Raw genomic sequence first — 15,173 nt, forward strand, 5'->3', positions numbered from 1 at the left:
GATATTAGACGACAGCTCCGGCTCCATACATATTTAGCGGAGATGACGTATCACAACGTGGATTTAAATCAAAGAGGATTCACTGAGCTTCAGTGGGTGTTCGGTGTCAGTCACAGGAAGGATTTCATTGACGTTAAAACAGTAAAAAAAAAAAAAATGATGACGTTGATTGGCTGGCCTCTTTTTTTAAGAGGGTCGATGATATCAAACTACAGCTCAATCGCACTGAGAGGAGCAGGTTGGGTTTTTGAAGGATGCCACCCACAGCTGTGGCCGAGACAGGTGGCTGGATGTGTAGCTTGTAAAGTGTAATGTGAAATAAAAGTGTGATACGCTGTAAAAAAAAAAAAATGAAAGTCAACACTTCCCATAAAAAGTACAGTAAAGTACTGTCATTCAACAGAGAATTACTGTAAAATTACAGCTTCCTCCTTGTATTCATACATTTTAACCTTGAACATTATAATAAATGTGTAGAATTAAGTAGAATTACAAATTTCCATTGCATTAAAACATTTACAGTTTACAATAAGAAAGTTGCTCTCTTTTAAATGACGGCAAAATTATGTTTTACAGAATTATTCAATCTGCAACATGCGTCTTTGTCTTGTTTTTACACAGTTTGTACAGTGAAAACTACATTTTTACATTGTTAACCACTAATTTAACACTTTTACGATTGTGTTATAAAACATTTGGTTCTTATTATTTAAAGTAACAGACTTTGACCACACATTTTACAAGTATATTCCCTTATTGTGAAAGACAGATTCTGTGTTTTTTATGGTAAATGTCTGTAAAATATTTTTTTTTACACTGTAGAAAATATTTGTAAGCAAGCTGCAGTTGAAATTGATAAGAAATAGTTTAATGCATAGGTACCTAATTTGAAGGCATATCACACTGTGATTTTCAGCTGGCCAAATACTTTATGCGTCCTTCCTCCTCCATTGCTGCATCCACAATGGCTCATTCCCTGATTGTCTTTAATCTAAACTAAGAAACATAAATAAAATTAGTTTTCATATATAAAGTTAATTAAAAAAGCCATCTGAATTGACATCCGGTGTTTCATGCAACTGCCTTTGAGTTTGTACAGCTAAGTGATAGGGCAGAGGAACATCACCCTTTAGATGAAATTAATCTGATGACCCACATGGAGAAATTAGATTGTAGCAGAAGTAATGTTGTTCAATGGGAACAAAAACAAAGATGAATACAATGTACTGTAAATGTTGCAATGTAAGAGATGATGAATTCAATTTGTTTAAAAAAAGAAATACGGGAAGAGAGTGACAGAGCCTCGTGTTACATGGTGATGAGCCACTACTAAAGAGTTTTGGCTGACTGTGATGTGGGTGAAACATGTGGCTCCATGGATCGCCAAGGCATTCCAGTAAATTATTTATTATACCCAGATGACTCGCTGGATTGTACATGACAAAAATGTGATAAGTGGCCTCACCTGACGATAGCAATGCTATCCATCAGCATGCAAACCCTTCTCAAAATGTCATTGCAATCCATCCCATAGTTGTTGAGCTATCGGTCAGGATCCAAGCAAACAATTAAATCAAGATTTAAAAAAACAATCCCAATAAATTAAACAGGTGCACCTGATACGAGAGATTTCGAGTCCTCTTTTGATTCATTCCACAGAGGTCCAGTTGTATGAGGAGATTGTGTTGCCCCTTCAGACACTGTTGCATTATTAATCAGAGCAGTCTCACCAGGTCCCCACCTTGTGCCACTTAAATCCTCTTTAAGTCCCATGACACACCTCACCTTTTCACTCCACAGGCCATCTGAGGGGAACTACAACTAAAGAGCGAGTTGGTAAGAGGACAACACCTCTTATATTCAAACCAATATATTCTAGGTTTTTCATACAGGGCTTTTCTATTAAGGAGTTTGCAAACACTTCCCTCACAGGTTTAAAACGCATGTAAAGTAATACTTTTGTAATAAACGAGAGAGACAATTTAGTGATGGATAAATAAGGAATTAATGAGGCAATAAGTTGCAAGAAAGGTAGTTTGTTACCTTGATTGAAAAAGCATTTTTTTTCTTCATCATTAGCTGCCAGAAACGTCCCATCCCGGGGTCTCTCAGGCCTCAAATGAACTCATTAGTAGTTAAATGTTAATGTAACTTGTAATCAAACTGTGCTTTATAAGAAATATGAAAAAGTTGTAGTTGTGAGAGGAAAAATAAGTCCTGAAGATGAGAAAATCAATATCACAAATTCCAGTATTTCAAATTGAGCGAAATTCAGGTATATCCTATGGCTTAATGAAACTGCTCTATAAACCTACAGAGGGATGAGATGAGGTGAGAGGGAAAAGGAGAACGAAGGTTAACCGAGTGTCGCAGGAACACTAAAACCCGTAAATAAGTAAGCATTTTTTACACTTCAGGTTTCCTCGTCTTCAGGTTAATGGGTTTTAGGTTAGATGCCTGAAATAAAGCCTGTGGCTAACACAAGCTTAAGAGATATTCATGTTTTATAAAAAACAACAGTAAATACCTCACTTGTGTCTTTGTCTTGTTTTGTCTTTATAGGCAGACTTTAGTTATTACAAACTTTATAACTTGTAGATGAATTAATTCATGGTAAAGTGTGTATAGTGTACTAGGAAGCTTCGTGGTGGTTATGCTATTGCAATGTAGCCTAGTTCTTTTTTAGCCTAACATTAGCGTTTTGGGCTAATTCTGGCAACAGCAAAAAATTATCTTGTAAACAAAATATTTAAGTATCACAAAATTGTGCCTATTTTTTGAGGGAACAAGGGTGATGCTAACTTCAGGGTTAGCCTACAAAAATACATCATCTCTCCCACAGATACGGTGGTTCGGTGCAAGCTAGCTTACAGCTAACAGATGAATTAACACAAGTTGTTCAGCTGTCACATCCATGCGAATGACATGAGATGACATATTTATATTTATAAACATATCTTTTAGTCTTGTTTATATCAAAGTTTGTACAAACCGAGGCTAGCTGTTCCTCCTGCTTCAAGTCTTTGTGCTAAGCTAAGCTAACTGCCAGCTGTAGCTTCATATCTGATATGAGGGCGGTTGCTGATCACCCCATTCACACCAAGTGAGCTTGTATTTCCCCAAATGTCAAACTATTACCTGATGATACATTTCTGTTACCTCCCAAGAATTTAATATTCAGCTAACGGTGAATCAGCCGCAACCATGTCCTCAACATCTTCCTGTCGTCTATCTGGCACATATCACAACAAGCTGAATGTCGGTTGGCAGGCAGGCGAGCACGTCCATATCACATCACCGCCTGAAACCGTACCACAGTCTTAAGTGTCTCCGAGGTACATGGGTCACAAACGGCCTGTCCTGTCCTGTAATAAGAGAAGAGAGGGTGCCAGCCAGGATACTCAAACAAGCCCTGAGCAGCCCAGGCACACATCACATCACCGCGTTACCTCAGCAATTCATTGACCCGCACCCAAGTGCCCTTGTTTTCACAGCAGCGTTCATCCATTCACTGCGTAGATGAAATGAGCTCCTCTGATTTTTTTTGGAGGGGAGCAGGAGGAGGGGGGAGGAAGTGGGGGTGGGGGATCAGGTGACCAGTCACTCCTGTGTTGCCTCAGTGAGACTATGTAGGTCACACCCTCCTTTGACTAATTAAAAATTCAGGATGGAGAGACCTGCTTCACTGTCAGGAGCCTGGCATGAAAAATGTTTTATTACAAAGGAAAATCAAAAAAAAAAAAAAAAAAAACTGGAGCTGCACCTGTTGGTTCAGTCAGGTGAGCAAATGTGTCATCACTTTATAATGACCATGATTAATAAATGGTATGTTTACACAGAGATGAACAAAACAATGTTTAATATTAACTATATATTTTTCAAAATAATTGATTCACAATCATTATATTTTTAAGGAGATACTTTGTAGAAGCTTTGTAGATGTATTATTTATGTATGTGTGTGTGTGTGCGTGTGTGTGTGTGTGTGTGTGTGTGTGTGTGTGTGTGTGTTACATCAAATGACTTTGCACTTTCTTTGGTGATATTAGAATTTTATTTGGACATCCAAAGATAATGGCAAGCTCAGTGAAGCAAGCTCAATTCTGTTTTTAACGCCTCGGGTTATTTTTCATATTTATGAAACAGAAGGGGGTTACTGTCATCATGGTGATGTTCTGCTGCGTTAATGCGTGAATCTGTTTATAATGAAACACAGCTGAAAGAGGGGAAGCTAAATTTTGCGAAAACATTATTATTGCACCCTTATACAAGCACTTCAATGTAGAAAGACCATTAAACATTTTGTTAAATCATTCCTTTAATATATACAGTACAGTTACATTGAAGAAATTTAAAAAAAATGTGCTCACTGTGCTTCTGACATTTTTATACACTGAGTTGATTAAACCAGTCACATGTATTGAAAAAGCCTAATGTACTCTACATTATTCAGCTGGACTGGGGCTCTGAAACACACCAGGACTTAATGACATTTACTGGCCCTGGGTGAGTTTAATAATCTGGGAGTACCAGAATGTCTAGCAGGGCTTCTGCTGATGCCATTTTAAATGAATATTTCAACATTCAATGAAATAATTGTTTTGGCTTTTTTATGCTTAGAGTCAGAAGAGAAGAGCAATACCTATCTATGTGTTATATGAGGCTGAGCACAAAGGCTGAAAGCAGGAGGAAGCAGCTCCCCTGGTGACAGGTTCACTAATTTTTCTGTCTAAACACAAATAGTCCAAGAGACTATACTAACCGAGCCCGACACAAACTTGACAGGCATTCTGTTTTTTTAGGTCCAGACCCAATCCATACATCCATAGTTATCCACGTACTCATACAGATCTGGAGCTACCCTGACTGAACCCTACCCGAGCCCAGTCATCATTTCTAATTTCTGTCTGAAACCGTCAGAACTCTTCATTTGTCTTCAGGCAATTCACAGTTGATTTAAAATGTCTTAATATCAAATGAAAATACTCGGGGCGGGTACCATCCACGCTCTAGCCTGGATTCGTCCAAAAGTAAAAGAAACAAAATGGCCTTCCAGCATCTCTTATTGAACATTATATCTTATTTGTTTAGTATGTATAAAAACAAAAAGGCAAAATAACAATGTGAAGCCTTCTGCAGGGTTACGTCCTGGATGATTCTGGCTGAGAGATCCTAGGAAGACCCTGTTCCCAGACAGGAAATAGTGCAGCACAAAACATGCAGTGATTGTACCGATTTATCAAATTAAGTAGTCCACGTTAATTAGTGATGTTTAGCTGTGCTGGTACGCAGATTTTGTACTTTTAGACAGAGGCAGGCCAGCTGTTTCCAAAGCTAACCCTTTCCTTTTTGTTGCAAGATATTTTTACTGAATATCGGTTGGTATAACAATGACCGCAGATATACATCCACACACCCCACCCTGTCTCATTAGGAGGGAAATGCACACATACAAATAACAGGATGTAACAAACAGGCTCTTAGTCTGTAAAATATGCTAATAAAGGTTGTCCTCAGTGCATCCTCTCATAGCGTATTCAATTTTCTCAAGTTTGAGAAAAACACATCCTTTAGCCACTGTGAGACAGAGTGAGGGAGGACTGGGTTAGAGAGATTTCCACTGTAGGAGTAAATGTCTGGCCAGTGAAGATGTCAAACTAGTCGTTTTCTTTCTGCACAGTGTTTATTCGAACTGACTCATCTGGGGTCCCAAAGATGGAAATCAATGAGCAGAGATGTCGATGATATCCCAGTGTTGTAGACAGTAACCAGAACAGAAAGCTAACCCTTTCCTGACTGTACCCTCTTATCTAACAGACAGATATGAGAGCTGAATCTTCTTTTAACTTTGGCTAGAAAGCGGATAAACTGACAAACTTTTCTTTGTTTTAAATTCTGATGGACTTTTCTCTATAGGGTTGTCTCGGATAGTGTTCTTGCTGCCACTTCTCTGTTTTGTTTTGTCTTGTTTTTTTGTTTACCTGCCCAGGGACAACAGATGCTAATTTGCTGCTAGCTAACTTTGGTGCAATTACTTTTAATTGTGCGCCCTCCCTGTAAAAATAAACAATAATTAAAAAAAGAGAGACAAAAAAAAAAAAGTGTGTTACCGAAAATGTCAAGCTAATCCTCACATGGTAACACCGCACGTCACCTGCCTACGCTGATGACACTGTGGTGGGTTGCGGAGTAGAATTTCTGTATGTGGGCTCAGGAATGTGATATCTGCATAGCAAACGAAGGGAGACTCATAAATAGACTGAACCTTAATCAAAATTCATTTCAACATGCAGGCGTAAACCAAAGCAGAGCCCCTGCACACTTTCACTGGACGCACGCTGCACTGCCACATCAGTAATTGTGCTAAGTTGCTTCCATGCGGCGCAGCTAAATTATTATGTCAACCCCCCTCTCTCGCTCCACAGGGCCGCCTTAATTCATGTAGCCCACTTTAAAACGAACACGCCATCCGAACGGATCGCTCCCCATGCTGCAGGTCATGGATCAACGAAACCTCCTGCCGAGCCCGGCTTCCTGTGATGTGTGACTGACGACAAAGAGTTGGACCAATTAGGAGATACCCATGTGCGTCTTTGAAACTGAGCAAAGACATTTATTTATTTATATATTTATTTGTGAATCGCACCTGGGTTGAAACAAAACCTAAGCGGCCTAGTTAGAGTGGTGGCACGCAAGCACTCGGTTCTTGTTTTTAAAAAAAATAGTTTTAGGATTCAAACTAAGGCCAGCTGCACTGATTTGACCACAGAACGTCCCAATCCTAAGAGTGTTACTGAGGTTTTAAATGGAGTAATTTGACCACATATTGTTTGTCATCCATTTGTACAGATCAAATTAGCCGACTGGGAGGAACAGGGTGACGGAGATGAGCTGACAGTGAAATGCATCATCAGCTATACAGGATCTGTGTGTGTGTGTGTGTGTGTGTGTTTGTGCTGATGATCTCTGCTCATTCTCAGTGCTCTCTTGAACTTCCTTTGTGCAGTGGTACATCTAAGTGCAACAACCAGACTGCCCTCCTGTGGGAATTGGAAGTATTACATATTCATAACCAGATCTGTTCACACCTATAATGAAAACTAAATCTGGTCGAACAGTATTGATCTGCTGCTCCTAATTACCATTCAGCCAAGGCCGTGCAGCTGCAGGAGTTTTGCATCCGTCTCCATAAAATGTGAATTTTTCAGGCTTGTATGATTGATACGGAGTGCTGGTGAGTTCATCAGAGGTTTCACATCACTGTCAGTACTGGAAAATGATTGGATAGCACTGGCAGAGAATATGCTGATTCAGATGCAGAGAAGGATTCATTTTTAAAGTCAGCTTTGCGTCAACCTGCGTGAGCAGCGAGTAGGATTAATGCACTTACTGCTGCCGACAAAGATGTGAGAGTAAGGCCACGGGTTCTGTTTCCAGAGTTCAAAGGTCAGATAATTCCTTTTGGCAAAGAGCTTTAAATCTGATTAAAAAAACTGTTCTTGCATGTAATTCCAGCCAGGATGCTTTTTTAGATTGTAGTTGTTTTTGTTGTGGGCGGATCAACATTACAACTTTGTGTGTTGTATTGTCCTCTCTAGTCTCCCCGAGTGACCCGTGTTGACGAGCCACTCGCAGAGGGATTTACGATTCAGGATTTATTTCATTGTCATTGTGCAATACAAGACTGTACAGCGGAGTTTATTTTTTTAATTTCTGAAGACATGAATAATAATCAAATCAGAAAAATAAACTTTTCATGGTGGAGTGACTGGTGGTACAGCAGCGGATACTTCTGTATCTTTTGCCAGACAGCAGCAGGGTGAACAGACTGTAGCTGGGGTGGGTGTCGTCTTTAAGTGTCTCTGGGCTCTGTGCAGACATCTCAGTTCACCGATGTCGCTGATGCTTGGTGGATGGGTGCCAGTGATGTGCTGGGTGGATTTAATCATCAGTTCACCATGAACGAACCACGCCAGTTTGTGATGTTTCCAGTCAGGTAGAAAGCTTTAGCCTTCTAAAGGATAAGTTCACCCACTTTTTTAACTCTTTTTGTTAACCATGAGAGGTTCTCTGTGATGTTGATTCCCGAGGACAAGTCAAAGTGCTTTAGAGACAGAAATACTTTAAAAGACATTAAAACACAGAAATTTGTCAAAATTGCATTTAAAAGATTATAAAAACAAAAAGCAAAATTAAATCACAGTAGAAATATTCAGTGCAGAATAACTCAGCTGCACCAAACACAAAAACAAATTCCTTCTTTTCCTTTTTTGTACTTGTTTAGTTGATGGATGGATGTTATATTTATACCTGGCGAGGGCTCTCACGAACATCCCTCTCTCAGCTGCAGGGCCGCTGCTGACTGCAGGTTGAATTCTGCCTTACTGGTCACAGCACACAGAGGGAAACAGATGGGTAATAAGGTCACAGCAGACGTACCTCTCACTAGCACAGACAAATTGCAGACACACCAGCTGTGCTGACTCAGGACAACATTAGCGTCAGGGGAATTGAATTAAGATCTCTTTTTGTAATAAGGAGAGTTGTTGCTTTGTGTGTTATTTGCCTTGATGGATGTGTAATAAAAAGGCTTAAAGGCCATTAAAAAATATATCTGGCTGATCAGCTTCTTCATTCTGAATGCTGGTTTTCTGCATAAACACACTATTTTCTGCCTTCTGAGTGTTTCTCAGTGCCCTGCTCACTGGTTTGAAGCGAATGGGGCCCCGCTGGAATTAAGATTTATCAGTTTTAAATCCAAATATGAAAATTGTGCAGTTGTTCCCACCCAAACCCATACTGTCTTCACTGTATAAGGCATCAGCTACATTTTTGATCAAATCTTCAGAGTTTTTTTCTCACTTTTAATTCGATTGTTGCTTATTTAGTCATGATTATCTCAAGTTAGAGAAAATTCCTCAAGGTTTGAAACCTCACATTCTATCACATATTGCAAGATTTTTTATTTTTAGCATATTTAAGCAGCATGATAATGTCAGTCTGTTTGTCACCACTTTGGTCCAGACATTTTGTACCGACCTTCATTTTCTCCAGAGGATGAAGTTCAGTAATCTTGTTTTTTTCCTCTAGCGCCACAATTAGGTTGACATTTGTGATTCAGAGAGTATTTGAACTGTGAAGTTGGAATTTCCAAAGTTTCAAGTTGGCAATTTGAACTACAACGAGTCCTTGACATCAGATTTCTGACTCATAAACTTTCACAATCATAATCTGGATGTAAGCACTTGAAAACTTGATCCTTTTCAAACAAAATCAAATTTGGAAGCAAAGATTTCACACCAAAATCCTTATTTAAACACTCTTTAATTTACAATAATACTGTCCGTGTGTGACAGGTCATTAAATTATTACATATTTTCAAACAAACAGGCACATTAACTTCTGTATTGTGGCTTATTCACCTATATTTTGAAAAAATCTTATTCTGTATCCCTGTAGATTTGATTCAGAGTAAGCACTGCAATAATAACAACACCTTGAACAGTTGGGAACAAAACAAAACTACACATATCTTCAACCGATATGTCAACCGACATATAAACAGTACACTACCATACAGGTTTGGCAAATAAAAATCAGTGTTCAGTGCATAATGTGCATGGCGTGGGAGAAGTTACATTCATCACCCTGGCGGACTAAAGGTGGCTGCTTCAGTCCTCTGTGTCGGAGCTGTCTGCTGGGTCAGTGTTGTGGGTCAGCATGTAGTTGTCCATGTCGATGGAGGGGCAGTTGTGGATGGAGTAGCGCAGACGCTCGGCGAGGATGGCCTGACTCGTGTACGGGGGCAGGCGGAAAAGGAAGAAGCAGGTCTGAGCTGTCGGGAGGCCGTTGACGGGCTGAAGGAAATGAGAAGGGAAACAAAAGTTTATTGTTTGTGCTTATAGTGAGAACAGGCTTGATAATTTGTTACAGTGTCCTCACCCTATCAACCTTGATGATTTGGAACTTCTGCGTGATATCAGCTGGGTTGGAAGGCAGCCTGGACCGGCCAGAGACGAACCGCAGGAAAAGCACCCGCTCCTCATTGGTGAACTCCTCCAGGCTCTGCCAAAACCAGCCAATGAGCTGGTGGCTCTCGGTGATGTCACGGTAACGCACCAGCTTCTTCAGCATCTCGACGGAGACCTCCGGCAGCCCACAGACCAGCTGCTCCAGCTGCTGTGCTGTCAGCAGGGAGAGGAGGGGCACGGGGATGATGGTGGACATGCCCTCTCTGACTGCTGCCACCTGGACACAAGAGAACAACGTCAGCTTTGATACTTCTGAGGACGAGATAAAGGGAACAACAACAGGAGAACAAACAGGCTGTCTAGTGAGCACTAATGGAAACTGGTGGGCAGACTGGGTGTTTAATATGGATGAAGAGTTTCAGTGGAGAGAAATCCACACCAAAGTACAATAAAATTGCCTGCGTGGGTCAAGTCTGTTTGGTGAATTTAGTTGTTTTTTTTAAAACCCAGCCACTTTACAGTCTCATCTTTATGCCTTGAAAAGAAGACATTTGTTTAGACTTTTACTATTTCCATCTGTTGTTTACTTTCTCAATGAATCATTTGGACTATAAAATGTGAGAAAATAATAAAAAAAATGTCAGCATGACATTCACATCTCTTTCTTTAAAAAGGACTCAAATTAGTTGTTGTCAGCCTCTTCATATGAAACTGAATATCTTCAGGTTATGGACTGGCAGAACGAGATTATTTAAGACGTCCCCATGGACTTTGAGAAACTAGGATGGACATTTAACACTAATTTCTTACATTTTAATGATTAGTTGATTAATCTAGACAATAATCAGCAGATTAATCACTGAAAATAACCGTGAGGTACATCCCTAATAATGTAGCTTGTGGCAAAACGTTTTAGCTTTGGTCTGGGAGTGACTTTTTGACTGTGTTCAGTTTGCTAATAGAGAATTTAATGTTCTTTCCTCGAGATCCTGTCACAGCTGGTGTAATGACAGACTGTCTGCTTTCCTAAAGACTGCTCGACGGGGGCCAAACGAGAGCTAATGACACATGAAATAGACTTATTCCTTTGGTGTATCCTAAAGAAATCAGTATTCTCTGGTGTTTAAATGTGTAGCTGTTTGCATGCTCAACAGCCCTGCTGAATAAACCCAAATCAATTCTCCAACAGTTCAAACCTGTGAATCCATTTCATGCAGCCTGTAGTCCAGTGCTCGCTCCACATATTCATTTCGGTTGGCAAAGGTCAGGAAGAGGTTTTGCCCTCCAGGGACCACAGGTACGAGCCTTCCATCTGCACTGTGGGCCATAAAGGAATCCAGGGGGATCATCTTCAGAGGCAGGTGAAGGAAAAGGAGAAAGAGAAAGGAACAGTAGTTAAACATCTTTCAGGCTAGAAAGTGGAAGATCTTTTGTCATTACTGAACTCTTTGCACAGCATCTCACCACATGGAAATTATCCTCTGTGATTCCACTGTTTTCCAGGTGAAGGATGCCTTGGAGGGTGCGGTAGGTGAGCAGGTCCACCTCTTCCAGGTCAGGCCCTCCCAGTGGCATCGAGCAGAGCTGTTTCCACACCCACGGAGCCAGATGCAGGTCCAGAGGCTTCTTGGTGCGGATGGCCACCGCCATGAGGATGCCAAGGAAGCGAAATTGGACCATGTGATCCTCTGAGTATGCAGCTGGGTTCAACAGAAACCTGTGAGCAATGTGAGAGGAAAAGATCATTTTTAGAAAATTTGAAATATTACTTTCAGGATAATGTTTGGTGATCAAAAGATGACTACAAAATGTGCACCTGTCAGTGTTACTGCCCACATCTGCAAAGCTGTTGGGAGTATGAATCAGAAGATCCACCACACCAGACTGCAACTCCTAGCAAAAGATTTTTTTAAATTTACAAAAAGCATACAAAAGAATAGAGAATATTTTATAGAATATCCCAGGCAGCATTATTTCTATCTCCTTTGCTCCTAGAGACCTTCTCTGTGTGCTCTCCATCCTACCTGGCACATCTCTGTGATGGTGTCATCAAACACTCCTCCGGCATCGTCAGCTCCCTCTCCGACAAGCTTGACCTTCCAGGCTCGTGATGGAAGCCGCAGCTCCAGAGGATTCAGGCTCACCACTTGCTTTGCGATCTGCACAAAGATGGGTTTGCTCGAACGCCCTCTGTGGGAGTGAAAAAGTTTTGATGAACATATACTAACAGATATAAAACTAAGAGAAATACTTCATGAAAAAATAGTAGAAAGAAAATCTTGCAAAAGAAACAACCACAGTGCTATATATTCTACCTAAACCTCATGGTCGTTCTCACCTTGTGGAGATCCGTTTCACTGTGATCTGCGGCCCATATGTTTTGCCCTGGGTCATTGTTCTTCCAATGGAGCGCACCAAAGGCAGAGTGTTGACCTTGGGTGACAGAAGGCCCCGTAGCTCACCTCGGATGATGGCGGTCGTACCTGAACTATAGCGTGAAGTGGACACCTGGATAGAGCGAAGGACGGGGAATAAAAATAGGAGGAGGTGAATGAGGCATCACTATGAAAAATGATAGTTAGGGAGAGAAAAGACTAACTTACTATCTAAGCAGCAGGTGCACGATTATTATTAGGAATTCAGTTATTTTTCTCTAACATTTACTCTTTTAAAGGGTAACTCTGGGCATTTTGTGTCTAAGTGACCAACAGAGACAAAAAATTTTGAAATTGGTCCAGTATTGAATGTGAGTGTTGCAACTAGCAGCCACGAAACCAGCTGCAATTTAATCCTTGTGGGCAATCGTGCAACCCTATTTACAGCGTTACATGTAAAAATATCAGGAGAGGAACGAGAGAGAGGGCACATATAAGAGAAGAAGAGGGGGAAACAGCATGGAGTGCAGGAATATTTTCACATTTTATTTCAACCAAACCAGAGTTGGTGATTGCTGGAACAGTGGATGTAAACCAAGATAGTTTTGGTCAGTTTTGTTTTGTTTATCTGACAGTTTTGAATAAATAAAACCCTTAAATTACTGTTTTTTTAAATGGAAGCTGGTGGCTTTCTGAAGCGGCTGTTTCTGGTTGAACAAAAAGATCTTACTCTTTATCAGAAAGGTCTTTCTCTGTAGGGATCCTTTTCATAATGTAGTCAGACACTTAGAATAACAATCTGCGTCTGTCAGTGGCAAGAACAAGCATTTTAAATGGATGTACTCTAAAGATGCAACATCGCCCACAAGGTTTTAATTGCAGCTTGTTTCATAGCTGCTGGCTGCAGCACTCTTGCTCAGTACTGATCAGTACCTCAACTTAGATTAACACATTAACAATCTTGTTCAAACCTTTTCTTTACAAATCAGAAATGGTGCCAAAGTCAAATGTTAATGGTTCCACCGTCCAGGTTTTTTTTTTTTTAAACAAAGGGAGGTCATGCTTTTTACGGTTTCAGCCCCAACACTGTGGAACAAACTTCCCCTAATTATCACATCTGCATCTGGATAATGTCTACTCAAATGTTGTTTGAGATTTTGATTTCATTAAGCACCTTGTAACTCTGGTTTCGAAGTTTTAAACATATTTAAAAGGGTATAAAATTGGATCACTGATTACCGGATTCTTGGGGTCCAGGTTGAGCAGCCTCCAGGACTTGTACATGAGATCAGAAAAGTTGTAGAGTACCCTGAGGCGCATGCTGAGGACACCAGGGCTGCAGTCTTTCAGAGTGTTGTATTGGGGAGGGACTGACTGGGGAAGGCCTAGCTGGAAATTTCCAGGGCCACCTGCAGATCAAGATAACAAATTAGTTTCTTTTTTATGGCTTATAGGCACAAAGAGTATCTGCACGTGTACAAGTCCTGTAGGACTGTGTGAATACCTGAGATTTTCATCGAGGTAGAGGGGGTGGTCCAAGCAGAACTGTGGCAGCGGCCAGCAGAGATCTGTCTGATGTTCTTCCCCTGGAGGGCTGTTATGAGCGTGGGCTCCTTCACTTGGTTTGAGTGTCCAAGGCCAAGCTAGAACACAAAAACACAAAAGACAACAACACAGGCTTTAGAGTGCTTCTGATGTGCACTGAAAGCAAACTAGAGAGAAGGTGGTTGGTTACCTGTCCCTCACTGTTGCAGCCCCAGGCGTAGACGTCTCCAGTGGAGGACAGAGCGAGCACATGCTCACAGCCCACTGCAATGTCTTCGATGAAGAGCCCCTCCAGAGACGGCACCACCTGGGGGCAGGATCTGTTCTTCAGCATGGAGTCCGGCAGGCCGATCAGGCGCTCTGAAGGATGAACAGAAGGAACAAGTAAGAAAGAGTAATAAATGCTAAAGATGTTTTAAAAAAGTAAATAAGGACAGAGTATAACAACAATATTTTAATTAATAATGCAGACATTCTCATGATCCACTTTCACAATAAACTGTACCTTGTCCAAATGTGTAAACATGTCCGTCACAAGCCAACGCCACAGAGAACTGTGTCCCACAACAGACCTTCTTTATTCCCTTGTTGCAAAGCTGCTCCACTTTCTGAAAATAGGAACAGCCACAAATAATATTTCATCAATAATACATTTATAAAAGCACTTATTCAAATTAATATAAATACTTCAACAATTGAGGTAGTAAAAATCATGACTTTGGTATTCCTCATTCCATTCTCTATTGAGGCAGCCAGGTAAACAGAATAATGTCCTCTTTTTTTGTCTTTTGAGGATTCCTAATTTTGAGTCTTTGTCACCGTTAACTCACCTGAGGATAGTATTTCGCTGTAGAGGAACCAGTTCCCAATTTACCATAATCCCCATCTCCAAATGCCCACACAACCATCCCATCAAGGGAGAGCACCAGTGTGTGGTTGAGACCACATGACACCTGAAAAGGGTAAAAAAGTTAGAAATAATTAATCTTACTGTGGAGACTCTATCACGTTCTGAGTTTAAGAGTGAAAAAACCAAACATTTCTCACCTGGCCCACATGATATCCCTCAAGGGCAGCCACCCTCTCAGGCAGCATCTTGTTGGACGTTGACCTTTGACCCAGACGACCAGATTCACCGCTGCCAAAGGTGAACAGCTTCCCATCTGCTGTTACCACAGCTGAGTGCCGGAAACCACAAGCAAGCTAGGAAAACAAACAAAAGCCATACGAAGCTTTCAGAAAACATTGAGTTACATTGATGTGTCGGTGTCTAATACTTTATT

General features: G+C 40.8%; 1 protein-coding gene across 3 annotated transcripts in view; it reads right to left on the minus strand.

Annotated features, from left to right (window-relative positions):
- Positions 1–9,304: 9,304 nt before the first annotated feature.
- The window catches only part of LOC141005574 (probable E3 ubiquitin-protein ligase HERC1), a 42,667-nt gene continuing 36,798 nt past the window's right edge, over positions 9,305–15,173 (minus strand). For all 3 annotated transcript variants that reach the window (XM_073477452.1, XM_073477454.1, XM_073477453.1), the window contains 13 exons: positions 14,938–15,093; positions 14,721–14,843; positions 14,396–14,498; positions 14,081–14,250; positions 13,850–13,988; positions 13,585–13,754; positions 12,309–12,478; positions 11,995–12,160; positions 11,787–11,863; positions 11,435–11,687; positions 11,167–11,319; positions 9,942–10,247; positions 9,305–9,856 (listed from right to left, as the gene is read on the minus strand). In XM_073477452.1, the coding sequence (XP_073333553.1) occupies positions 9,671–9,856; positions 9,942–10,247; positions 11,167–11,319; positions 11,435–11,687; positions 11,787–11,863; positions 11,995–12,160; positions 12,309–12,478; positions 13,585–13,754; positions 13,850–13,988; positions 14,081–14,250; positions 14,396–14,498; positions 14,721–14,843; positions 14,938–15,093 (2,172 nt within the window). In that variant the 3' untranslated portion in view covers positions 9,305–9,670. The remainder of the gene's footprint in view (positions 9,857–9,941; positions 10,248–11,166; positions 11,320–11,434; positions 11,688–11,786; positions 11,864–11,994; positions 12,161–12,308; positions 12,479–13,584; positions 13,755–13,849; positions 13,989–14,080; positions 14,251–14,395; positions 14,499–14,720; positions 14,844–14,937; positions 15,094–15,173) is intronic.

This window comes from Pagrus major, chromosome 12, assembly GCF_040436345.1.
Source record: "Pagrus major chromosome 12, Pma_NU_1.0".
Classification (NCBI taxonomy): domain Eukaryota; kingdom Metazoa; phylum Chordata; class Actinopteri; order Spariformes; family Sparidae; genus Pagrus; species Pagrus major.